Here is a 26101-nt window from a genome sequence, read left to right on the forward strand (position 1 = left end):
TCATCGGTCAACTGTCATTTGGTCTTTGCATATATCCTGGATCACAAACTTAGTTCAGGGACAAGGTCCAAGGAAATTCTAACGGCATGAGGGAAAACTGGCCTGGGAAGCAAGAAAATCCAGTTCTAGCCCTTAAATTACCCTGACTGGGTCTTCAACTGACTAAGCCAAGTAAGTTTCAGGCCTCAGTGTTCCTAACAAGGCCCATGTCGGCTCTTGCCAGGCTGGGGGGGGGGGGGGGGGGGCGGGAGTGTAAACACATGGGAACAAGAGAAAGGATGCTAAGCTCTAACTGAAATGGTTCCCTCTTGGCTCTGTCCTGAGCCAGCTCACTCATGATTCCATCCCTGTGACCTCAAGTGTCTTCAGCTGCAAAATGGAAACCAAAGGGTCTCTAAGATCCCTTCTAGCTATGCAGCTCTGAGCACATAAAGTCTTTGTTGATGAAATACACTACTAAGGAAACCTCTCCCCAGGACGAAATAACTTCAGGGCAAAGGAGGATAGGTGTTGAGAATCTGTGTGTGGCTTTCTCGGTTGATTGGTTCGTGAACCTGACCTAAAGTCAGACAACTATGCAGGACAAAAGAGTAACCGTAAGAAGTAAGTCCAGTTCTGTGGGTCCTCAGATCGCATACCGGACCACCTTCTTCGATTTCGTTCATAGGCAAAAGAGGGAGCCCCACGGTCTCTGTCCCTGCGAGGGACGTCCCATACGGCACTCATTTTGTGCCCAAATGGGCAGAGAAAACTCAAGAACCCTCACAGTGCAAGTCCAACTCTTGGAAGGTTGAGGTTACACCATTCAAAGACTGAGGACACTGATCTAGCCTGATGTCAATGACAGGAGTCACTCAAGCTGAGGGAGGAGGCCCTAACAAACTCTTCTGGATGGAAGAGGTGGGGGGCTGCCTGCCTGGGAGTTCAAACCTGCAAGGGCTTAAAGCAACCCCTGTACAGGAGCTCAGTTTGAAGATGGCTCTTTCGAGAGGGTCCCTTAGTGTAATCTCAGGTCAAAAGTCAAAAGTACCCTCCCCCTCCTCCTTCAAACTCCCAGTTTTAGGGGCTTTCTTTTCAGGGTAGGGAAGAGTTGGGGAGGGGATGAGGTGAGGAAATCAAATCTCAGTTTGGGATTTTAATCCATATCCTGAAAGCAATGGCAGTCTGGAATGTCTGGAATGTTCCAGGAGAAGGAGGGGGAGGAGGGCAGGGCCACACAACCAATGAAAGAAAAGACCTCCTGGCAGCCCCCTCCCACCCCCAACAGGCAGGGACTCACCCACCCCTCCAGGACACACACACCCAATCCTGGGAAACCATGCCAGGCTCCTTCAGGCCTCCAAACCTCCTTTCAGCAAAGCCCCCAACCCTGATAAAAGCACAACAGAAGCCACGAAGGCCCTTTGTCTTTTAAGCCCTCGGCCTGGTTTCTATTACTTATGGTGCTACCTAATTTCTTTCAGGCCCAGAGCACATGGGGCAATGTTGGGAACTATACCCAGTACCCCCTTCCCGGGACCCCTGCTTAACTCCCAAACTATGTAGGCCTGATGCACGCTGGGCCGGGGCAGTGCGCTGAGGGCTTGGGAGTCCATGGAAGAAGCTAAAAGCATTTGATAGGGTACTTCCTTGCTCTGTACCTTGGTTTCTTCCTGTGGAAACTGATAAAGCTTTTGTGAGGGCTTAAAAGAGACAAGGCATGTGAATTGGGGCACCTGACTCGGAGGGAGCGCTCAATCCCTATCCAGGTCCTCAGGAGCCTACAGGGGTCCAGACAAGGATGGGAGGAGACCGGCAGGTAGGGCCGACAATGAGCACTCAACGTGATGGTAACCGTTGTAAGTATTCAGGTTGCCGTGCTGAGGAAATCGTGGGAAATACCACTGCCTATAGTCCCACTCCCCCGCCTCCCTTGACAACTAAAGGGTTCTAGTTCGGCCCAGGGACCCACTCCACATTCTAGAGCATCAGCTCCCACTACGGTCGCGCGGTACCTTTACTCTACAGGCAGCAGGGCTCTAGAGTCTGAGCGGAGCCTGGAGGGCCTAAACCCCAACATCGCTTGTTCAGAAAAGGCCAGAGAATACCTAGAGGTACAAGAACAACCACCCGTCCGTCCACGAAGGAGCTGACAAACCTGTTGAGTGATAGCTCTTGGCAACGAAGGCAATGGTTTCGCCAACCTAATTACTTCCCTGGGTGCCAACACCCTGTGGCTTCTGACCTCTTTGCCTGCCCCGATCTGAAGGCATTGCTTGCCCTGACCATGCCCTGGGGCAGCTCCCAGTACAGAGCAACCACAGGGGACTGATTTCTCTAATGGGGGTGGGGGAGAGGGGAAGGCCACAGAGCCGAGTGACCATTTCTTTCTAGCCCTGGGAAGATTCCAGGAGAGAACGGAGGGAGAGAGCACCCATTCAACGGCAGTAGGAGCTAAGCAGCAAACCAAGAATTTCAGGAAGTACAGGAGTTGGGTATCAGGAAAGGGATGTGGTTGGGAGTTCTCCCTGGGAAGGAAGCTCTCGTCCTTTTCACCTTTTCAGAGAAGTATACACGGGGAAGGAAAACAGGTCGATTAGGGAAGGGCCTAACACTTGAGGAATACTTGAAAGATTCCAAGCTGAGATTCTGCACTGGCTTAGAAGACTCCCATGACCCATGATGCTGGGGGTCCATGGCTCCCTTTTAGAGACCAGGGCCCCAAGAATGGGAGATTGATTGAGTATCTTGGCCAAGTCACACAGAGTCAGGCTTTGAACTCAAAACCTGTCTGATTCCAGGCTCGGTGCACTGTCCCCTGAGCTGCTGTTTTGAAGGAAGAAAAGGAACAAAAAAAGCCTTTGCCAAAATACAGTCAAAGTTAGGCCGCGGGACAAATTAAAAATATTCGGAATTCATACAACACGGTGAACAATGGGCCCGGCTAAAGTGGGTACTGTTCTCCAATAAATCAGAACATTCCACCCGTAATTTCTCGAGCTTAGTAACTTTCCCTGGCTGCGTATTTCCGTTAAGTGGGTGAAGTGATTCTATGGCGTAATTGAACACTGACTAGATATCTGATTACACTATTAAGAACTAATGATTCCTCAAGTTCTCATATTAAAAAAAAAGACCATTACAGATAAAATAAGGTGTCTAGAATTTGCTCCAAAATAATCAGGGGGTGAAGAAAACACTGATTAGATAGGAGTTGGTAATTTTTTGTTTGTTTATTTATTTACTTAGAGACAGGAAGAGAGAGAATCAGAAGCAGGCTCTCTGTTGCAAGCGCACGGCCTGATGCGGGGCTCAATCTCACGAACCAGGAGATCATGACCTGAGCTGAAATTGAAGAGGCGGACGCTTAACCGACTGAGCCCCCCAGGCGCCCCATGGGTTGGTAATTTTTAAAGCAAGGTGATGGGTACACGGGAGATTACGTTATCCTTTCTACTTTTTTGTATTTGTTTCCCATCATTAAAATTGTTTTTTAAATTATTCTAGATCACCCAGCTTTTTTTTTTTTAATGTTTATTTATTTTTGAGACAGAGAGAGACAGAGCACGAACGGGGCAGGAGTAGAGAGAGGGGGAGACACAGAATCTGAAGCAGGCTCCAGGCTCCAAGCTGTCAGCACAGAGCCCGACGCGGGACTCAAACTCATGAGCCGTGAGATCATGACCTGAGCCAAAGTCGGATACTTAACCGACTGAGCCACCCAGGCGCCCCATAGCTCACCCAGTTTTAAAGTCACAGCAGGTTCTAAATGAATGCATCTAACAAATGAGGTTTTCCAGTTGGTGTTGTATTAGCAAGAATGCGAGCCTCGCGGTGAGCCTGCAGAGGACAGAATGGGGGCTCCCTGCAGGGCAGAATGCACCCTAGGTATAAGGAAGAACTCCAAGTCTCCTGGAGAAAAGCTGAAAACTGCCCCAGGGAGTGTTGGATTCTTCTTTCCGCCCCCATAGCCACAAGGGAAGGTGCCATCTTCAGTCAAGCAGATGACCTCACCCCTCTCTAGGAGGGGTTCCTTTAAACCAGGGTGGGGTCAGCCAGTGGAAGGTGGGGGGAGGGAAGCAGCAACAGGTTTTGGAAATCTTGTCAAGCTCTGGGCCCCTTATCAAAAGTCAAACCTGGACTTTCATCTCTGCAGAGAACCAGGATTAAACTGGGATTTCCAGATTAGATCCTGCACCTCTACGCCTCCCCCTGGCTGTGATTTTCTGACTAACAGGCTATGTGGCCTTGGGCAAGTCAAACCTTCAACTCCCTGGACCTCAGTTTCTCACATCTGGGAAACAAGGATTAGGATTAGCCTTTTACCGAGTCTTGTGTTCCCCAGACAGGGATCAAGTCGGTCCACCTGTAGGAAAAGGCTTTCTTAATCAGAGGAATTTTCTGGGCCCTGATGGTCTTAGGTTAAGTGGTTCTGAAGACGCCCCCCTGCCTTTTTTGAGACTTGGTTTCCATTAGCAGTGTGAGAAAAGGTAAGAACACTCTACGCCAGAAAAACGCCAACAGTTTGCACACAATTTCAAGATTTTAGGAGCTAATGAAAACTTTGGAATCCATCCGTATGTCCCAAATTAAGGCATCCTCCCACACATCTACGCATTTAACTCTTCCCAATGACGTCCAAGTCTTCATTCGAGCCTACAGGTATCTTCTCAAAAAGCTGGGAAGAAACTAACCCAAGGCAATTAGAAAATAAGCTTGGCTGGGGATGGGGCTCGAGTTATCACGTGCACGTTGGAAAAGGGCAAAGATGTTACACACCGGCAGCCGCATCATGCCTGCTCAATCCTAAGAAGTAGTCAAGAAACTCGCTACCGTGACTTGCCTCAAGGTTTCTGTAGTCCAGCTGCTGTAGTCATTCATTCCATAGATTTTCCTGGCACCTACTAAGCACTGGGCCCGTGCTGTCTACACCACAGTAGCCGCTAGTCACATGTGGCTTTGGAGCAACTGAAATGTGGCTACCGCAACCGGGATCATAATTTTCTTGTCTTCTGTGTTTATACAACTTTAACTTTTCCTCCGTAAAATTTGTGAAGTCTAAATACAGATCAAACGTTTCCGATGAAAACTTACTAGCAACTGAATCAGGACAGGCTCTAAGCGTAAAAAAACACGCACCAGATTCTTTACCACTTTGTCCCCCACCCCCCAAGATAAAGACCTCATTATTACATTGATGGCATGTTGCATGAATAATACTTTGAATTTTCCAGGGGCACCCGGGCGGTTCAGTCGGTTAAGCGTCCCAACTCTTTGATTTCAGCTCAGGTCATGATCTCATGGTTCGTAAGATCAAGGCCCGAGTCGGGCTCTGTGCTGGTGGTGCAGAGCCAGCTTGGGATTCTCTCTCTCAAAAAATAAATAAACGTTAACGATAACAATACTTTGAACTTTTCAGTTAATATTAGGATTAATCCTTTTCATTATTTTCACTCTTTTCTGACATGGGTCTTAGAAAATTCCAAAAATCAAAAACAATCTAAGCAAAATGGAAGGAAAGAGAGAAAGAAAGAAAGAAAGAAAGAAAGAAAGAAAGAAAGAAAGAAAGAAAGAAAGAGAAAATTTACTTACGTATGTGGCTCTCACTGCATTTCTACTGCAGGAGGCTGAGAGGTGCTACAGTGCAGAGCTAACATGATGGAAGACAGGCATGCCTTCTGCTCTCATGGAGAAGACAGTCCAGGAGGAGACCCCATTTTGTTGGGGATGGGAGGAGGGAACAGACAGGGTTCACTGGAGAGGAGAGGGCGGCTGTCCACCGGATCCCTTCAGAAGTGGGTGATGCTGTGGACTTCTCTCAACAAGAGAGTCCCCTGTGACTAGTGCCGGAGTAGAAGCACCCTCCCGAAGCTGGCTCTCCTCCCAGTTTCTTCCAGCTGGAAGTCACACGTAAAAGATGTCCCAAAGTGCCAACCTCTGCCTTTTCCATAAGATCACCACTGACCCCATCCTTCCTCCCCACCCTGCCCCCGCACCCCTGTAGGGTGGAGAGGTGAAGAAAATAATGGTCCAGGAAAGCCTCTGAAGGAGGCGGACCTGGCACGCTCCAGGCATGGCAGTAGCTGAGAAAGGGGGCGGGGTTGGGGGGGAGGAGGAGCTGGCACCGTGCCCAGGGCTCCATGCCAGGCTGATCCAGAGGCAGGGCAGCCAGACAGGCAGGCTGTCGGGTGGGCTGATGGGCAGGGTAGGGGCTGGAAAGGAAAAGATTAACCTACTGAAAGGTACAACACCAGGCAGAGCAGATGCACCACCCAGGTGAATGCCAGGGTGTAGGAGGGGGTACGGGAAGGCAGGGACACCCCTGGGTGTATCTGTGGTCCTGTGAACATGGTCTTTTTTTTTTTTTTTTTTTTAATGTTTGTTTATTTATTTTGAGAGAGAGAGAGCGAGCGAGCAGGGCAGGGGCAGAGCAAGAGAGGGAGACAGAATCCCAAGCAAGCTCTGCATGGTCAGCGCGGAGCCTGATGCGGGGCTCGAACTCACAAACCCTGCGATCGTGACCTGAGCCGAAACCCAGAGACGGACGCCTAACCGACTGAGCCACCCAGGCGCCCCAGTGTGAACATGTTGTTTTAAATGTATGTAGCACACATGTACTGTCCCACGTGTGCGGATTCCTGTGCTAATAATGCCGGAGACAAGCAGAAGGGAAAAAGCAAATCTCCAGAAGAGACTCTGAAATGAACCACACAGCCTTCTCCTTCGAAGGCTCTGTACTATGTTTAACGTGCTCCTGGCCTACCTGGAGGCAGAGAAGAAGGGTGGGGTGAGGGGTCGCTAGGCTTCTTGTGGGACCAAGGACACACACATGCATGCATGCATGCATGCGCGCACAAACACACACACACACACACACACACACACACACACACACACAGCCCGTAAGCCAGCACTGGGAAGTTCCCGTGAAAGGAGATCAGATTCATAGACTGAGCAGGAGAGGAGTAAGCCCCTCGAGGCTGAGAGAGTCCTCAACCAGTCACCTCCATTTGACAGTTGGAGAAACGGGGGCTCAGAAAAAAGGAAAAGCGCCTTGGCAGCTCTAAGGTAGAACTAGAACTCAGCTCTCCTTCCAGGCTGGCGTATGCTCATCTCACCAAACCTTGCTGCTTTCTCTCTGACAAGAAGTGTTAACACAGCAGAAGCCTGTATAGCCCCCGTGTCAGCAGCAGGAAAAATGCCCATATTCTGTATGGCTAAGTGCGTGCCAACTGGCTTTTACTGCATGCGGCTCTAATTTGGGCACAGGGTTTAACTCACAGAAAAGCTAACTATACTATAATACGGCTGGATGACTGTCAGAGAAACGTTAGCAGCGTAAGAGGGTAGTCACCAAAAATTCTTGCGAATTTTCGTGTACGTCTAGGGACAGGCGAGGAAGCAAAGGTGAGACACGGAGCAGGGGAGGCGTTCACTGGTGTTAGCAAGCAAACCTCAAAGACGGATACTTTGCTCAATTCACTCATCTTGGAAATACATGGTTTGACAAGACAGCCCACGTTTTTTTCTTGCCCATCTGGGCAGCACCAGAGGAAGCCAAAACAGAAGCTCTGAGACAGTGGAGCTCTTTCCAGACAAATTTCAAGTCCGCCCGGGGCCAACTGCCTCTCCCTCCCTCCACCTTGCTCTCTGCCTAGAACTGTTGTCTTTCACCTGAGTGGTTCCTAGAGCGGAGGGGGTGGGGGGGGCGCGTAAGCTCTATCTACGCCAGTAAGTGTGAGGAAGGGGAATCTGGGGATGGGGAGGTGGGCAGAAGCAGCCTTCGGAATAAACCTACTGTGCAGGGACAAATGATAACGAGGTGACCCCCGGTGAGCAGCCCAGCCTTCCTAGTGGAGGTAGCGATGGTGTGGGATGACAAATGAACTGTCGCGGGGGCGCCTGGATGGCTCAGTGGGTGGAGCGTCCGACTTCGGCTCAGGTCATGGTCTCGTGGTTCGTGGGTTCGAGCCCCGCGTCGGGCTCTGTGCTGACAGCTCAGAGCCTGGAAGCTGCTTCAGATTCTGTGTCTGTCTCTCTCTCTCTGCCCCTCCCCAACTCGCGCTTTGTCTCTCGGGCTCTCAAAAATGAATGGATGTTAAAAAAAAATTTTTTTTTTTGGGGGGCGCCTGGGTGGCGCAGTCGGTTGAGCGTCCGACTTCAGCCAGGTCACGATCTCGCGGTCCGTGAGTTCGAGCCCCGCGTCAGGCTCTGGGCTGATGGCTCGGAGCCTGGAGCCTGTTTCCGATTCTGTGTCTCCCTCTCTCTGCCCCTCCCCCGTTCATGCTCTGTCTCTCTCTGTCCCAAAAATAAATAAACGTTGAAAAAAAATTAAAAAAAAGAAAGTTTTTTTTTAAAGAAAAGAAACGAACTGTTGCGGACATTGTTCACCACCTTCTTCAGGCTAGCAGTGAGACCTTTCCAGCATCTTCCAGCATATTACCAGTGGGGTAGGCTAATATACTCTTAGAGGGAGGGCTAGAAAGACTATTTCCTGCCCTGACCGCAGGAGGGGTGCAGGCTGAACTCTCACCCTCCGGTGGGGGATCTCAGCATTTCTCCAGAAAGCTTAAGAGCCGGAAGATCTGGCACTCTGGGACCCAGAGACCTGGCTGAGGACGGAGCTGGGGCTCGGTGGAAAGCATCATGGGGCATGCCTTGGGAATGGAGAGAGGCTGAGCCTCTCCTCAGCAGGGAGCGGCAAACCTGGAGAGCCCAGTTCAAGACAAGATTTTGCAAGGGGGGGGGGCTCTCAGAAGCAAGGAAGAGGAAACTAGACCAGCCTCAAGAGAAATCAGTCTGCAGCAACTCCATTCCACCCGGAAGGGAAGAAAAGACCCTATGGGACTTAGCATTAATTCTTGGAATCGCGAGTGCTCCCTATGAAAGGAATGTAAATGCCTCCCAGCACACATTTTTAAAAATGAACATTGATCATCCTGTTAGTGGCAAGGGGCGCTGGCTGTGTCCCTCCTGCAGGAGGGTAACCACCTCAAGGGATTCACTCCTGTCTCCCCTCCGGCTGCCGGCCAAGACCTGTTGTTGGTAGTCGCAAACTTCAGGAAGCTGGTGTTTGTTTCTTCCTGGTCGGGTGAGCAGTTCATCGGAACAACTCTCCTCGGACACGGACACCCATCCTGCCTCTCTACCCTTCCCCAGCCCAGGGCAGAAGGACCGCGGCCGGCCGGGGTGGGGTTGCACCGGCGCGTCCCAAGATGGTGCAGCAGGCAAGGTCGCAGGCCTGCCAGGAGCCCCAGGGTGGCGATTGGGGCCTTCCGGCGAGGAGGGCCGAGGAGGGCCGCGGAAAGCGGGGGCAGGCAGGGCAAAGGAGGAGAAAGAGGTGCCTGGGAAGGGCGGCAGCAGCTGAGGGTGGGGGAGGGCTGGCAGCAGCTGGGGGGGAGGAGGGGAGCCCTCATGAACGGGCAATTGAGAAGGCCTGAGCAGCTGAGCGGCCGCGCTGGCGTCGCCGGGCCTGCGCCCCACGCGGGCGGCCCCTTCCCCCAGCCCCTCACCTCGCCCAGGGAAAGCTGAGCGCGCGGCCTCCCACCCCAGCCGCTGGGTGGGCCCTGTCGGCAGAGCTCAAGGAGGGGGCAGACGATGCCCCCGGTCCCCCCCTTCCCAGCACCCCCCCCCCCGCCGCCCCCGTCGCAGGCTCGGCAGTCTAGAATGTTCTGCCGCCAGAACCCCCTCGGTACCCCGACTCGCTGGGAGCGGGTCCCGCCCGGCCCAGGGTAGGGGGTGGGGTGGGGTGGGGGCCTCGCCTCCCCGGCGGGGCCCAGAGGGGGAGGGGACAAGCGCCCCCGGGCTGCCGGGTGGGGGTGGGGACGGGACTTTGCCCTTTGTCTCTCTCTCCAGAGCCACCGGCCGAAACCCGACCCCATGAGCGAGCCAGGCAGCCAGCGAGGGGCAGGCTCCCCCTCCGGGGTCCTTTAGTAAATCCAGACCCGACCTCCCTGTGGTCAGGGCTGTGACTGAGGTGGTCCTGTGGGGGAGGGGGCTTCCCGCCTGCAAACAGGCCTGCAAGCATTTAAGTGGGAACCGGTTGGGGGTAGGGGGCCGGGAGAGGGCTGGAAGTGGGGCCGCAGAAGCTGGAGGGGAGAAAATGGCCCGGGAGGCGGCATTCCTTAGAGACCTCGGCCGGGCTGCGGGAGGAGGCAGGACCAGGCCAGGGAGGCCTCCCACCGAGAAGGCAGGAACTGAGGCCCGGGAGTGGGCTGGGCTGGGCTGGGCTGGGCTGGGGGCACGGAACGAAGGGGCCTTCCGGGCCTTGGAGAATAAAAGACCCTCTTCCCGGGGCGTCCCAGGAGCCTCCTCTGAAAAGTTACAATGGAAGAGTCATACCCCCCATGCAGCGTAGGGCATTCGTCTGGGGGTGAGAAGGACCTCCTTTGTCTGCCCTCTTGGGGTGTCATCAATTCATGATAATCTTATTAATAACTCACATTTGCACGGTACTTGAGAGTTTACAAAGTCCTTTACACTCGCACCTCCTAGGAACCCAGAACAGCGACAAGAGGTTGACTTGAGCCTCTGAACCACCACAGAAGACTGTTTTATTTCCATTCTGCAGCTCAAAAACACAGGCCCAGAGAGGTTAGGTGACTAACTCAAGGTGACGCTAGCCAGCGAGTGTCGCTGTACGTGCGTGAAGCCTGCCTCCTGCTTGTCAGCCAAGGGCAGGTACCTGGGTTCTTGCCTCAAAACATACGTAAGCTATGAATTATGGTTCTGTAGGCTTGTCACAAAGGTCAACTCTTTGTCCCTTCCTGCTAGGAGGAGGGGGGTGGGTGGGAGGAGAAGCGTCTCAATCCCTGCCCTTCCCCCCAGCCTCCTATTTTCTCCCAGTTGAACCCAAACAAAGGTGGGGGAGGGATAGGCCACCGGCTCCTGGGCTGGTGCCTACCAGAACGCCACACGATGGAGGCCCTTGTAACTCAAAATTGTAACTCAAAATACCGACACAGCTTATTTCATGGGGTTTCACGGAGGCATTAACGTTGGGCATGTCTTCATTTGCTAACCTTATGCTCTTCCCCCACCAAAAAAGCTCAAAGTAAGATTCAATTTCTTTTAATATTTATTTATTTATCTATTGGGGGGAGGGGCAGAAAAGGAGGAGGGGCAGAAAGAGAGGGAGAGAGAGAATCCCAAGCAGGCTCGCACGCCGTCTGGGCTCTATACAGCACAGAGCCTGACACAGGGCTTGATCCCACAACACCAGGATCATGACCTGAGCCTAAATCAAGGGTCAGACACCACCGACTGAGCTACCCAGGCGCCCCAAGATTCAATTTCTTTGAAGCGCTAGGGTGCCTGGGTGGCTCAGTCGGTTCAGCATCCAACCTCGGCTCAGGTCATGATCTCACGGATCCGTGGGTTTGGGCCTGAGTCGGGCTCTGTGCTGAGAGCCCAGAGCCTGGAGCCTAGTTCGGATTGTGTCTCCCTCCCTTTCTGGCCCTCCCCCACCCAGGTGCGCGCACGCTCTCGCGCGCTCTCTCTCTCAAAAAGAAACATTAAAAAAATTCGATTAATAAATAAATAAATTCCTTTGAACTGTTAAAAGATCACCTGTTCCCACCTTCTTAGAAAGCTCAGCCTTAGAGGCAGAAAGGCTTGGGTGTGAATCCCAGTGCTACTCCCTATTCAAGGTACTGACTGGGTATTGACCGGCTAAGTTACTGGAACCACTCAGAGCTTCCGCTTCCTTCTGGAGAATGGATACCTGCACAGGGTTCTTATGAGAATTCAGCGCAGTGACGTCGGTTAAATGTGAACAGATACTCCATAAATGCTCCCTGTAATTGTCGAAGGAATTCATCTTTTGACCCGAGTCGCCTCGAACAGAACTCTGGCGCAAAGAAGATGCTCAGCGAAGGAAAGAAACAGGGATATGTGCCCTACCCTGCGTGAGGCCTCCTCACTACAATGCTACCTACCCCTCTCTCCTAGATGAACTGTCTTCCCATCAACATCTATCTCCCTGTCAATCCATAATGCTCTCCTTAATCCGCTATTTTGTCTGCCTATCCTCCAAAACACAGCTTAGCTCACTCAAAGCCTCCCTCCTCTATTTTAGTCCCTGAGGTTGTGTGCCTCCCATTTTAATACGTAGTCTCTTGGCCTCTGCTGTCCCACAGCTTTTCCTGGATCTGAAGTGGAAATGCTGGAGGGCAGAGATTTCATCTTGTACCTCTTTTGTGCAGCACCCTCTCAACCCTCGTTTCTCTCCCCCACCCTGAAAAAGACCCAATAGCGCTAAATAAAAACCCAATAATTAGTATTTAATGCAGTGCGGGGGGGGGGGTAGCAGGGCAAAGACTCCCGTTTTATATAGGATGAAGAGGCGACCACCATGTAGGAAAAAGCAAAACTGGCAACAGTTGAAATCCCCCAGAGAGGGGCGGGGGGGGGGGTGTGGTTTCTGTTTACTGGGTAGTTTCAGTCCTGCAAGATGAAAAGAGTTGTGGAGACGATGGCTGCACAACACTGCGAATGTTCTTAATGGCACTGAACTGCACACTTAAAAATGGTTACGATGCTCGAGTGCCTTGGTGGCTCAGTTGGTTAAGCATCTGACTTCAGCTCAAGTCACCATCTCGTTGTTCATGGGTTCGAGTCCCACATCGGGCTCTGTGCCGACAGCTCACAGCCTGGAGCCTGCTTCAGAATCTGTGTCTCCCTTTCTCTGCCCCTTCCCTGCTCACGCTCTCTCAAAAAGAAATAAACGTTAAAAAAAATTTTTTTTAAATAATGCTTACGATGCTAAATTTCATGTTACGTATGCTTCACCACGTAAAATTATTCTTTAAAAATATTTAATTGACTTAAATTATTTTATTTATTTTTTTTTATTTTTTTTTAACGTTTATTTATTTTTGAGACAGAGAGAGACAGAGCATGAACAGGGGAGGGGCGGAGAGAGAGGGACACACAGAATCTGAAACAGGCTGCAGGTTCTGAGCGGTCAGCACAGAGCCCGACGCGGGGCTCGAACTCACGGACCGTGAGATCATGACCTGAGCCGAAGTCGGACGCTTAACCCACCAAGCCACCCAGGCACCCCTGACTTAAATTATTTTAAAATAATTATCTAAGAGGCGCCTGGCTGGCTCAGTCAGTGGACCATGGGACTCTTGATCTCCAGGTCATGAGTTCAAGCCCCACTGTGGGCCTAGAGCCCACTTAGAATTAAGTAAATAAAAGGTTAAAAATAAAAAGCCAAATTAAAATACCTAAAATTCTTTTTTAACGTAAAAAACTGAAATTTTAGGGGCGCCTGGGTGGCGCAGTCGGTTAAGCGTCCGACTTCAGCCAGGTCACGATCTCGCGGTCCGTGAGTTCGAGCCCCGCGTCGGGCTCTGGGCTGACGGCTCGGAGCCTGGAGCCTGTTTCCGATTCTGTGTCTCCCTCTCTCTCTGCCCCTCCCCCTTTCATGCTCTGTCTCTCTCTGTCCCAAAAATAAATAAAAAACGTTGAAAAAAAAAAACTGAAATTTTAAATTACAAATATTTCAGAGGTACCAAACTTCACCGCAAAATGCAAGCAAGCTATCCCACCAGTCCGTACCATCGTGTTAAAGATTTTCTTATGCCGCATTTGGTTGTAACCACGTATCTTTAAAGTCTCTCCATCCCCCTGAAGAAAATGGCTAATGCCAGAATGCCAGAGCACCCCCCCCACACGCCCAGGCTCAAGTTGCTGACCATGGGATGTTCTGAAGAGACCGAAGGAGCCTGGGCCTAGACAGGCATGGCTCTTCCTCCAGTTAGAAGTTTAAATTTAGCGTGTCGCCTGGGCGGCTCAGTCAATTAAGTGGCCGACTTCGGCTCAGGTCGTGCTCTCACAGTTCGTGGGTTCGAGCCCCGCGTCGGGCTCTGTGCCGACAGCTGAGCCTGGAGCCTGTTTCGGATTCTGTGTCTCCCTCTCTCTCTCTCTCCCCCTCCCCTGTTCACGCTCTGTCTCTGTCTCAAGAATTAATAAACATTAAAAAAAAAATTTTTTAAGAAAAAAGTTTCAATTCAGCAAACTACTCATTCAAGATAGCCCAGCGAGGGGCAAGGATAGGAAAGTGAAAGATTATCTCATGAAGACCTAGGATGTTTGGGAAGATCATTTTATTCCACTGCCTGCCTGCCCCCAGCTTACTCTGGACAGGTCTCACTCTACCCTGTTCTAAAAAGCCAGCAGCGGGGCACCTGGGTGGCTGAGTCGGTTGAGCTCAGGTCATGATCTCACAGTCCGTGAGTTCGAGCCCCGCGTCGGGCTCTGTGCTGACAGTTGAGCCTGGAGCCTGCTTCGGATTCTGTGTCTCCCTCTCTCTCTCTCTGCCCCTCCCCTGCTCATGCTCTGTCTCTCTCTGTCTCAGAAATAAGTAAAAACATTTAAAAAAAATTAAAAAAAAATAAAAAAGCCAGCAGCAGCAGCAGCCGCTTTGGTTCAAAATGGTAATGACCATATTCAGGAAAACCCTCTCGATAAAAAAGCTAGTCAGCTAGCTAGATTTTTTCCCTTCTTTTACGTTCGGTAAAAAGTTGCTGGTGTGGGGGACGCTCCACCAAAGAACTCAAAGAAAATACTCTTCTGAACCCTGCTGCCTTCCTTCCCAAGCCAACATCCTCTGTCTAGTCCTTGCTCAGAACATACTGGCTGCAGCCACCAACAGCCTGGTCTGCAGAGGATCATCTTTACTCTTTAATTTAGGGTTCTGTCTCCAAATCCTGCCAAAGCAAATGCTCTATTACAGACGGACTTCTCCCAAGCAACTTAGAGACCTGGAGGAGGAAGTAGAATAAATATTTCTAGCTCTGAACACACATCCTCAACAAGTTTACTCCACCCGACAGCCCCCAGCCCAGTTCCTGTCTCCCCTCATTTTCTCCTCTTCATTTTCAGAGCACCTCATGGGAAGCTGAGGAGCCCCAAGCAATCCCAGACGCCACTCCAGTAAAGAGGCAACACATATCATTCCACGTCAACTAATTGTAAAAACCCTTTATAGTAACTGATTAAAGTCACAAGCCTGTTAAATGGCCAAAACCCACATCCGGATTGGAAGCCCTTCCTCTCCCCAGCCCGCTAAGAGAAGGTTCAATCCTCAGTCCCTACACTGCGATTTCGAAAGGGGCAATAGGTCTGCGCGAGCGCGTGTTTGTGCACCCTTTGAACAGGGAGCACCAGAGAGAGGAAGTGGATGTTGTGGGGGGGGGGGGAGTGCTCCCTTTCCAGTCCAGGGGGCCAGGGAAAGCGAAGCCATTGGAGCTTTGCCGTCTACAAGGGCCCAGGACGGGGAACAGTGTATGCAGTCACTTCCCGGGCATCCAGGGATCCCCCACTCCCGAAAGGCTGTTTTGTTAGCTTACAGAGAGAGAGAGAGAGAGAGAGAGGAGCGTTGAGGCAAAACACGCCCATCTCCCACCAGGTGGGGGAAGCTGCTCTCTTTTCTTCCTTCCTCAGACGCTCAAGGACTCCCACTGTCCCCTTCCCATCCTGAATTCTTGTAACACTTACCTCATCGGCAGCACGAAGGTGGTTCCTCACTCACCAGTATCCCTACACCACATGCCCCTTTGACGGTAGCCCTCAAGTGTGAAATTTCACCTGGCCCGGGCTCATGGCATCAACAACAATAGAATCTGCGGCCCCCTCCCCTAAGGAATAACCAGTAGCAACATTCTCCACCATGCTCGCACCTTCTCTTCGAGCCTTTTGTCTGACGGGATGGGTAAGAGACTTGGCAGCGGGGTCCACATCCCAGGGGGCCTGGGGGGATTGCCCTGGTAAGCCTCAGCTCCCTCTCCCAAAAGGGGGCTTTTCCTTTCAACATGCAGGTTATCAGAGCTCCCTACACACAAACCCCCTGCCACATGCCTACCCCTCGTTGTCCCATGTAAACTACAGGCCACATTCACATAAGCACGCTTAAACACCCGACCTACTGCCTTAGAGTATATGTCCCAAGCTGCCAGTCCAGAGACAGAAGGCAGAGAGGTCCCTATCTAAAGCAAATAACAACAGCAATAATAATAGTTAATGTGTAGTAACACCGGTTTACAGTTACAGAAACTGAGGCTTAAGAAGATTAACTTCTGCGGTTTCATAGTCATCGCCTGACTCCAAAGCTCTTGTTTTTTAAACACCGGGCTCTCCTGGGAGACCTTTCCTCCACAGTCCAATAGAGGGTGGAGGGAGGGACCCAGGGTAGGTCACGAGACCCTGACCTAATAGAGCTTCCTCTCTCCTTGAGCCTCAGGAGCTCACAGTGATTCCTGTCCACCAGGTTCCTGTTGCCAAAGAACTCAGACCCCACAAACAACCTTTACGCAAAACAATTTTTTCCTGAATTCTGATTTCTCCTCTGAAAGAGTCTAACTACATCCAATCAACGAAACTATCCAATCAAATTTCACGCAGACTTAACATTTTCCATTGCGAGTGGCCAAAACATCTGGATGAAGGACTAGCTTTTCAACTGAAACTAACGCTATAGGAATAAAAAAACTGAAGTTTTCCTTAACCCTCTTCTACAGAAATACTGAGAGGGCGGACTAGAATCCAGGGAACAGACATGGTGTGGGAAACAGGTCCCCTCCTGTCTCCTCTCAAAGAGACAGTTCTCCATTCCCTTCCCCTACCCTAGGAGCGAAATTCACACCCATCCATCCTGACAGGTCCCTCAGGTGCCTCGAGCCACCTAAACGCCACTTGTCTAATAAGCAGACTTGTCCTTAGGGGCTTTGAAAATATCTGGACATACCAGTCCAAATTCTTCTCATCATCTAGCTGTTTGCTCTTTCACTCAAAAGCAGTTTACTGATGGGTCGCCAAGCTCTATGCTCTCTGCCATACAACTGGGAGACTGGACTTCTGCGACAGGACTCCGGACCCTGGAGGACTGGACTTCTGCGATGCGACTCCATTTCTGGCCCTGTCTGTTCCGTACAGTTACACTTCAGTGTCTTGCAATCAGGTTTTCTCCGACTGTATCACAATGATGGGCTGCAGACCTACTTTTCTCCTGTGATTTACCCGTAATCAACATACATTTGATTTCAGTGACCTGTCTTTAGGATGAAAACTTGTTTGAACCTGCTGTGCCTTTCATTCCTTGACTATTTATTGCAAACCTACTAGCTGCGAACATAAGGCCTTACAAAGCTGGCTCTGCTTGTTCAGTATCAGGATGACCCCTCCCACTCACTAAAAAAGCACGTAGGCCCCTTTGAACAAAATCTGAGGGGACATCCAAGTTTTTCTATCGGAATGGAGTTAGCCAACTGGAGACTTGAGTATCTTCCTGCTGGCCGTGCCTTCCTTCCAAGGGTATGTTAGCACAGACACTCCCCCGAAAGATGTCTTCCTAGCCAAATCAAACTTTTTATCAGTTAACCAAAAAAGGCTGCACTCTCTCCAGTGCATGTTTTCTGAGACCTTTCCTTGCTTTTGTTTTGACAGGCGTTTTAAAAGGTGTGGGCGAGGAGAGGAAATGTGCTCCGCACAGGTGGAAATGGCCTGCAACTTTTACGTTCACATGAAGTCAAACCCCGGGCTGAGACCCTGAGAAAACTCTTCAAGGGCCAGTCAGTGGCCCACTGGAGGACCTGTCGTCCACCTTTTACCCCGGGGAACAAAACCCGTCCTAGAAGCCCGGGTGACTACCATTACTCCCTTTTGTGGTTGTTTCCCACAGCCTTTGGAACGTGGAGCCAGTCCATTTTCTAAAGATTCCTGCACCCTGTTGGCTCTTCCAGTCTTACGCCCCATTGCCAAGGGGCCTCAGCTACTGGGAGAGGGCCACAACAACCACATTCACCTCCATTTTCTCTCCACCTCTCTCGCCCTTTTCTCCTTCCCCACCCTCCCTCCCCAGCCCTCTTCGCTCCTCCTTGGCCTTTTGCTTCTGCCTTGGAGTGGAAAGGTCTAGGGACAGCCCGGGCGCTGGAAAGGGCTGCGCCCAGAGCCAGGGACCGCTCCACGTGGGCGAGGCTGGGGATCCGGGGGCTCTCAGGTCCAAGGCGAGGCTGTCTGGCCGCGCGCCGCGGCCGGGGGTCTCGGGCAGGGAAGCCCTCCTGGGAGCCCCCCCCCCAATCCCCGGGCCTGCGGGCGCGCCGGCGGCCCCCCTCCCCCCCCAGGAACGGAGCGGGCGGAGATTGCGGGCGGGGAAGGCGTAGGGCAGCGGGGCCGGCGCGGGCCCTCCAGGAAGCGCAGCCGGCGCCGCCGCGACTTTCTCGGCTTTTTTGCAAAAAGGGGAAGGGCAGGCGGGCAACCCCGCCGGCAGAAAGCGCTTTGCCCTTCGCCCCGATCTCCCACCCGTCTTCGAAAGCGCCCGCCTGGACCCCCTCTGTCCCGTGGGGCGCTGTGCGCCTCCGGCCGCCTCTCTTTAAAAAGGGAAGCGGGGACTCCACCCCAACCCCCATCTCTCTTTCTCTTTTTTTCCCCCGTCTGGAATTTCCAACCCGGGACTAACTCGTCTGATTTCTCCAGTCTCCCCTGCTGCTGCTTTTTTTTTCCCCCTTCCCCTCCTCTCCCCTCTCCCTCAACACTCCCATCCCAAATTCTAAGCTGCACTTTCTGGAAGGCATCGGCCACGTTTTAGGAATCTTTATAGGGGGTGGACAGAGAACAAGACTGGATTCAAATCCTAACAGCTGGCAAAATGTCTGTTCTTCAAACGCCTCTGGTTCACACTTTCATTCTAATGACAACATTGCCACCCAAGAGATAGAACCCGTATATGTCTTTCAGCAACCCCCCCCCACCCAAATCTCACACAGCATTTGCTGGTCTCCCCACCCCCCCCTTTTTACTCAACTAAACCAGACCTGAAATTGTTAAAAATATTTTATAATTGTATCCTCCCTAGCCTATCTCAGTGGTAATCTTTGCCAGCTAGCTGCTACACATTAAAGTATAGAATAAACTCTTAAAAAATAAGCCTTAAAACTACCCAAACACATGACATAGATTCAAACGATGTATATTAAGGTAATTTGAAAAGATTAGAAGCTCAGAACCTTTGAATCAAGACTTTTCCAACTGCTAATGTCATGTATTTCATCTCTGAAACATAATTACAAGAATGTTTTGCTCTTTTTCCACCAAAAGCTATGCCATTAAAATTGTACATTTGGAAGAGTTGACTATACTTGGAATAAATTAGCGATGGGAATTACAACTCTTCCCCTCCTTTCCTCCAAAGTTCTCCATCGGGGAAAGCACTGAAGTAAAATTTCATCTTTTGACTTTGGGTCAGAAAAGAAAAGATTCTAGCAACCCACAACTCTTCCAATGGACGGTCAAACACCACTGTCCTTAGGAAAGGATCTTGAAATGCTGTGCCCTAAATGGCAACAAGTGAAGGGTTTCTCTGGCTGCGAAGAAAACATAACTCACGAATTTGTAAGGTTTACATGCTAGGTGGAAATTAAGTGAGAGTGAATTGATTTCTACCTTCCCTCTCCAAAGAGCGCAGAAAAATTTAAGAATCAACCATTTTTAAATTTATATCAAGGCCAAAAAAAAAAAAAAAAAAAAAAAGCCCTAACCACATACTCACAAGAAAACCTTTTACTAAAAGTGTGAAACTTACTGGTTTAATACAGGTCAGATGTATCTTTCAACTGCAACCACTAAAGTAAAAGTGCCTGAAAATCCTCCCACTCCTGTATTTTTTACTCCTTTGTTGTTTTTTTAAAGACATTCCCTTGCTTCTTAAACCCCTTATAATTCATTTTCAGCCCCTGAGAACAATGTTTATTAAAGACAAATCCATTTCTGAAGGCAAAATCTTTTTGCTTGTTTTGAAAACATTTAGTGATCCAAGGACTTCAGAGCAAATCACTTAAAATTAAAAATAATATTTTTGCCACTTACAGGACATCCCCTTCGCACGGATTTCCAAAGCTGCTAACTTTGGGAAGTTCAACTGTAAAATCGGAATAAAGTGGAAGCCCTTTTGGAGGGTTCCCACGCTTCCGTGGCTCTGACACCCAATGTCTGTTTGGGCATTTTTTTTAGTAAGAGTTGGAAAATTAAAGGGAAAGGGGTTAGCCCGCCTCATTTTAAGTCAGCTTAGAGAAAAGAACCACCATTAACCTGCCTAGGAAAATCAATCTTTTAAGTTGAGCACATTTCATGCAGAAAGGCAGTGCCCCTCTTGCATTTTTCTCTTAACAGCCAACACCTTTTATTTTTATGACAGCAGTTGACAGTAGGTATGCTGTCTTTACGTCACAATCCTCCAGAAAAAGGCACACACGGTGGCAAATGAAATAAAAGTTTAATTCCCTTAAAAAAGCAAGTCATTTCCCAAGGTAAACAGGTCTAAAATGGGACCCCCCCCCTTACCTTAAGGACTCTTATGTCTCTCAAAATAAAACACATATATGAACCCTTTCCACAACTGTTTTAAAAATGCTCTTGGCTTTTCTCCGTTGTCCTAATATTTGACAGTGAATATACACAAATTCTCAGCAAAAAGCCAAAACTGTTAGCCAGAATTCCAACACTGTCTAAGAAGGGGTTTGGAAAGGTGGAAGAAATCGAATGTCACCCGATTCAAAATTAAAATTAAACATGTTTTCAGTTTAAATACATAGTGCTCGGTCTCTTGGGTTCTTAAAAAGGTACAAATTATATTCAAATAGATACAAACTTAGAACAAAATAGATGCATACTTCAGAGTCAGGGATGCTAAAGTAACTGCTGTAACCTTCTATCATTTGTTTGATCCCCCCCCCAAAAAAAACCAAGCAAACAAACAAAAAACAGGAACACATAGGATTTAGACTTTCTTGAATCCCTCAGAAATGTGTCAAGTCATATCTCATTTGGAACTGAGTGCACCAAAAATAGTTACTTCTATTTCTTTAAACAGTGAAAAGAAACACATATACACAAGAGACACATGCACAGTTGTTCATCTTGCTTCAAGTATTAGTTATAGTTAATTCACTAGTTCCTGTTTTATACATCCATGGGATTGAAAAGGCCAGTCCCAGACCAACTGAAGAACTGGTTTTCAGACAGACTAACTAAAAACACATACCACAAAATGCTTCCTTCAAAGAACTCAAAATGATAGAGCAAACGGACTTCATGCAAACAAACTCTTTTTTTAAATCCTAAAACTTCAAAAATTGATTCATTTTAGAAAAATGAAGGGCCTTCTCACCACCCCGCAAACACACACACACACACACACACACACACACACACACACACACACAACTGACTCAGTGTTTGAGCTCAAAAAATTATTTCAGGGAAGGGAAGAACACACAAAAGATGGAATTTAATATGGATGGGGAAAGGAAGATTTTGTACCCACTCTTCTCACAAACCCCACCCCTTCCCAACTCAAAAGGGCCCTAAGTAATGCATTTTGGAGGGAACAAGAAGGAGCCTAAAAATGGCTTGAAAGCAAACAGATGGCTTAGGGGGTAAGATCCATAAATACAGAGCACCATGGAAATTAAAGTATAAATGTTTTGGGTCCCATTTCATCACGTTTTGCTATTTCTCTTGCCTTCGATGCATTCTCTTTACAATTTAAACCATCCTGAAGCGCCAAAGGGAAAAAAAAATCCTACATATTTCAGAATTCCAGTTATTCTGAATCTCTCTCATCAACATGTTTCAAACGCTCAGCTTTCAGTTCAATTAGCCACAATCTTCTCAATAAATCTACTGGTGTCAGTATGCTCCTCTCATTCCCATCTCCAGGAAATGTTTCAAAATAATAAATAAGCCTTTTCTTTTTTTGCCCCCCATCCTTCCGATTTTATTGCCTCTTTACTCCTAACTCTAATTGCCTTTCCAATAAGAGTATTGGAAGCACTGTGAGGTTAAATCACAGACTCTATAAACATAGTTACAAGCCATATTGATCATCTATAGGTACAATAGCTCCAAGTTACTTAAAATATCTCAAAGCAAAAACCACGGAACAGATTTTTATCTGACTTAAACTTTGCAGTTAAACTTCACAGGCTCAAAAACAAAACAAAAACAAAAAAACAAAAAACCAAAGCCACCCACCTACACCTTCCCACCCAGGAAAAAGGCCAGGGATCATTCTCAATGCAGCAAGTTTCCAGTGAAATGAGGGGGAGAACACACCTAGGGAGGGGAGAGGGTAACACAGGGCTCAAAAATTTCCTGGGAGCTGCCACAGGAGGGAAAACTGCACTGTCAACATGTTTAAAGTCAGATTTCAGAGAGCCGACTCTGTTCTTATAATTTCCCAGCCAGAGTTCAATGAAAAGATCTGGAACCCCCCCCTCCATGAATCAGATTTGGGGGGAACATGATAGAGGTACCCCACTTTTTGCTTCAGTGAGAACAGAAAGGTACTGGGACACACACACACACACACACACTCTCTCTCTCTCCACTATTCATCCAGGGAGTTCTAGACCCTCCAAAGAGCCCCAGCTCACAGCCTGAACACAAAGCTCTCACCCCAGATGGTCCCCTTGTAACAATGGACTGAAGGGGGGGGGGGGGGCTCGGAAAGGATAGCACACAGCCAAAGCATATTCTTTGCAAAATCCAGTTGGGAGGGGAGGATGTGTGATGTGAGGGACTAAGAGTAGGGGTCTGAGAAAAAAAAGGTCCTTGCCTGTTGCAGAAATACATATAAAGCACAAGCAATTCTTTTGGGGACAGGAACTCCAAATCCACTTCCCCTAGGGAACTGAAGGGGACCCCCCCCCAATCCACTTAAGAATTATGCTAAGGGATGGGTGGAGAAAAAAGAGAAAATGAGGCCTGCTTCTTAGAAGTTGCAGCAATGCCCAGGAGATCCAACTCTTCAAAGATTTTTAGCTTCCCCATAAAAATGGCCCCATACACCTTGAATAAACTGCACAAGGCTTCTCCCCTCTTGATTTTTTTCCCTTTTACTTCTCCAAATACCATCTCTCCCAGCCCACCCCAAACCCGGCTTATTTTTTACAAGCTGTAAACCACCCATTACAAGATCTTAGCCAATCTTCCCTCCCTGCCCCCAACATCCGGAGTTGGGGGTGGGAAGGCCAGTAATGGGTTTCTTCCACTGGAGACACTATGGACCCCTTAACACAGCCTCTAAGCGCCCCCAGGTTGCCTCCCTTCTCAAAGAGCCCTTTCCTACCTTTGTTTTTTGGGGACCGAGTGTTCAATCTCTAGGCGTTTTCCTTGCAATTCGACTTTCCCTAAAGATTAAAAAAAAAAAAAAAAAAAAGACCATATAAGAGCTGGAACAGGAGTGTGGGGTGGGAAAGGGACGGAGAAAGAGGGGCACTCAGGAGTTCCTGGGATTTGAGATCTGCCTAGGAATCCAGGCAGTGGGTTCCGCGGCCGGGACGCGAAACGGCCGCTCTGAGAATGGTGGAATCTATAAATTCGTTATTGTGTTTTGTTAATTTTCGTTTCGTTCTGTTCTCCCACCGAGGCTGGCTGGGCAGTGGCTCGCTCTGGGAGCCGGATCCGGGAAAAGGGCGACGAGGGCGTTCGTGTGGGCGGGCTGCCTGCTCGACTCCCAGATGTGGGGAGCAGGGGCCGGGAGAGAAAGGGCCCCCCGATGCTCCCAAAGTGTGTGGCGGGGGAGGGGTGCAGAATGAAACTTTAGTTTCCCGTCCTGCCGCGGAGAGGGGCTCCGGGCGGCGGGGCGCTCACCTGTCGGGGCCGGTGGTGGGCAGAGGCCCTGGGGGGGCGGTGCGGGGCCCCGCGGGGAGGGTCCCCGGCGGCCGCGACGCGCGCCTCTCGGCCCAGCCTGGGCGTCTCGGGAAGCAGCATGGCGACCCGGCGCCGCCGCCGCCGCGCCACCCCGCTCACGCCCCACTTTCAAATCAAAATGGCTCAAGCCCAGGCCCTGGGCGGGAGGCGGGACCCCCTCGTCTCAGGTCCTGCCCGAAGGCTGCAGTCCCCACCGGGCTCCCGGGAGATCGGAGACGGAGCGGGGACCCCTTCCCCGCCTGGAAAGGCCTAGGGCGGAGGAACGGGAGCAGGGGGTGTTCGCACAGGGGGCCGAGGGGGGTGGGGTGGGGTGGGGGGCGGCCAGCCTCGGATAGGGAGGGGCGGACGTGAAAATAATGCCCGGACCGGGGCCGCCAGAGTGGGGACCCCCCCCAACACACACACAGCCAATGGGGCCCCCCGCCCCGTCGGTGGGGGGCAGGGGCGGCCTTACTAAAGCCTCCAGCTTCTGCTCTGGGGTTGGGAGGAAGGGGTGAGGAGGTCCGGGATATTTCCGCGCGAGGGGCGAGTCGGGGGGATGCAGGGGGCGTCGAAGGAGGTGGGCGGAGGGTGGGTGCCCAGGCCAAGCCCCGCAGGCCGGAGGGACAGAGGAGTTGGCGGGCCAGGAGAGAAGAGGGGCAGGTCTCCGTTGTTCGGGGATTTCGTTGTGGTTTTTCCGGGGAGGTGGGCGCACTCTTACCGGAGAAAGTTTCGATGGCCTTCATCGCCCAGTGCTCGTCGGGGCAGTCCACGAAGGCATAGCCGGACTTGACCAAGAACTGGCCGCTGTAGGAGATCTTGTGCTCCGCAAACACTTTCTCCAAGTCCGCGGGGGTCACGCTCTCGTTGAGGTTGCCGATGTACAGCTTGTTCATGGTGGCGGTCTCGGGGCGGGACGCGGTCCCTGGCAAGGCCGAGCGGGCGGGCGCGGGCGGCGAGCCTCCTAGGCCGAGAGGCGGGAGGCCGGCGGCAGCAGCCGCAAACTTTCTTCGCACCCCACCCCTGAAGTTGTCCGGAGCCCGCGGCGGCGAGGGCGGCCTGAGGGCGCGCAGAGGTCGCGGGAGAGTTCGGCGAGGCCCGGGAGAAGTGCCCGCGGCGCGCTGGGAGGCGGACGACTCGGCGCTGCTCCTTCCCTTCTGTCCGAAACCCCTCCGAGCGGGCTGGTGTGTCACGTTTCTCCGCGGCCGCCCTGGCGCCGCCTCTAAATAAAATCGACTTGAAAAAAAATGGAGCGGAAAAAAAAAAAAAAAAAAAGGCGAAGCCACGTGGTGAAAGCCCCCACCCACCCTGCTCGGGAAGACCCCCGACGCCTCTGGGCCCATCGGCCCTTCAGCCCGGCCCTGCCCACCAATCCCTAGCCTGGGGTGCGGGGGGAGGGGGCACTCAACTCACCCCCGGGGGGAAAACAGGGCGGCGGGGGCCGCGTTCCCGAGGCTCGGCTTGCCCCCTCCCCCTTGGCAAGAATCTGGCCCCTAGGGAGGCGCCCCGCCCCCACCCATCCCCCTACCCCGGCCCCGGCTGGGGGAGGGTGGTCGGGCCCTGAATCTCCCACCTCTTTATGGGTAAAATGTACGGTTATTTTTTTATTCGTGTGCAGGCTGGGGGGAGAGTTTGCCCACCCTACCCCGGTTAACTGCTAGCGACTGACAGGCGGGGAACGGCCGAGATAGACAAAGAGAAGCCGAGGACTCTGGGGTCTTCAGGCGGGGGTCGCGCGAGCCGGCGATTTTAAAAAGAAAGGCGCTTTTCCCCTAGATTTTTACGTGAGGGGTCTCGGCCTTCCCGGCCCCAGCCCTGGGAGAGACTCCCCCGCCTGCGGGGATCCGGGACCGAGGGACCCTGCGAGCGCGGGACCGGGAAGCCGAGACCGCGGGGGACCGCGGCTGGGAACGAGGGAGCCGCGAGAAATCATGTTTCGGGATTCCCACGGGGGAAGGGTGGCTCGCACCCGGGGTTCGGCTGCTGAACGAGGCCGTCTCAAGGTCCTGGGGGAACGCGCGGCTCCGGCCCAAGCTGACCCCAGGAGAGGGAGGGGTGGAGAGGAGGAAGAGGAGTGGTAGCGTGAGCAGACCCGAGCGAACCGAAGGGGGAGGTCTCAGGGAGGGAGTGACCGGGTGGAGATCCGAACGCTCCCCTTCTCCCTCCCTGACGCGGGGGCAGACAGGTGGAGTCCCCTCCGCCCGCCCCACCCAGGCCGGCGACCGCAGCTTTCCCAGCGCCGGGTTAGGGGCTCGGAACTTTGTTTGGGGTGCAGCGGTGGGATCCGGGCGGGAAGGCGGGAGAGGGGCCGGGGGCGGGGGGCCGAGCGCGAAGCCCCGCCCACGTCCCCAGGTCAGACCCGCGGGGGGAGGGGGTAATTTCCGCTCGGCGCTCGGGGAAGCGAGGGGCGGGAGCTTGGAGGAGGGGG

General features: G+C 51.5%; 1 protein-coding gene across 2 annotated transcripts in view; it reads right to left on the reverse strand.

Moving 5' to 3' along the window:
* IGF2BP1 (insulin like growth factor 2 mRNA binding protein 1) overlaps positions 1–24569 on the reverse strand; it is a 40154-nt gene extending 15585 nt beyond the window's left edge. For both annotated transcript variants that reach the window (XM_047081093.1, XM_047081092.1), the window contains exons 1-2: positions 24395–24569; positions 23111–23171 (exon numbers count right to left, since the gene is read on the reverse strand). In XM_047081093.1, the coding sequence (XP_046937049.1) occupies positions 23111–23171; positions 24395–24569 (236 nt within the window). The remainder of the gene's footprint in view (positions 1–23110; positions 23172–24394) is intronic.
* Between the last annotated feature and the right edge of the window lie 1532 nt (positions 24570–26101).

The sequence above is a fragment of the Lynx rufus genome, unplaced genomic scaffold, assembly GCF_022079265.1.
Source record: "Lynx rufus isolate CCGP_SWC_20201006 ecotype Redwood Valley unplaced genomic scaffold, mLynRuf1.p SCAF_18, whole genome shotgun sequence".
Classification (NCBI taxonomy): Eukaryota; Metazoa; Chordata; class Mammalia; order Carnivora; family Felidae; genus Lynx; species Lynx rufus.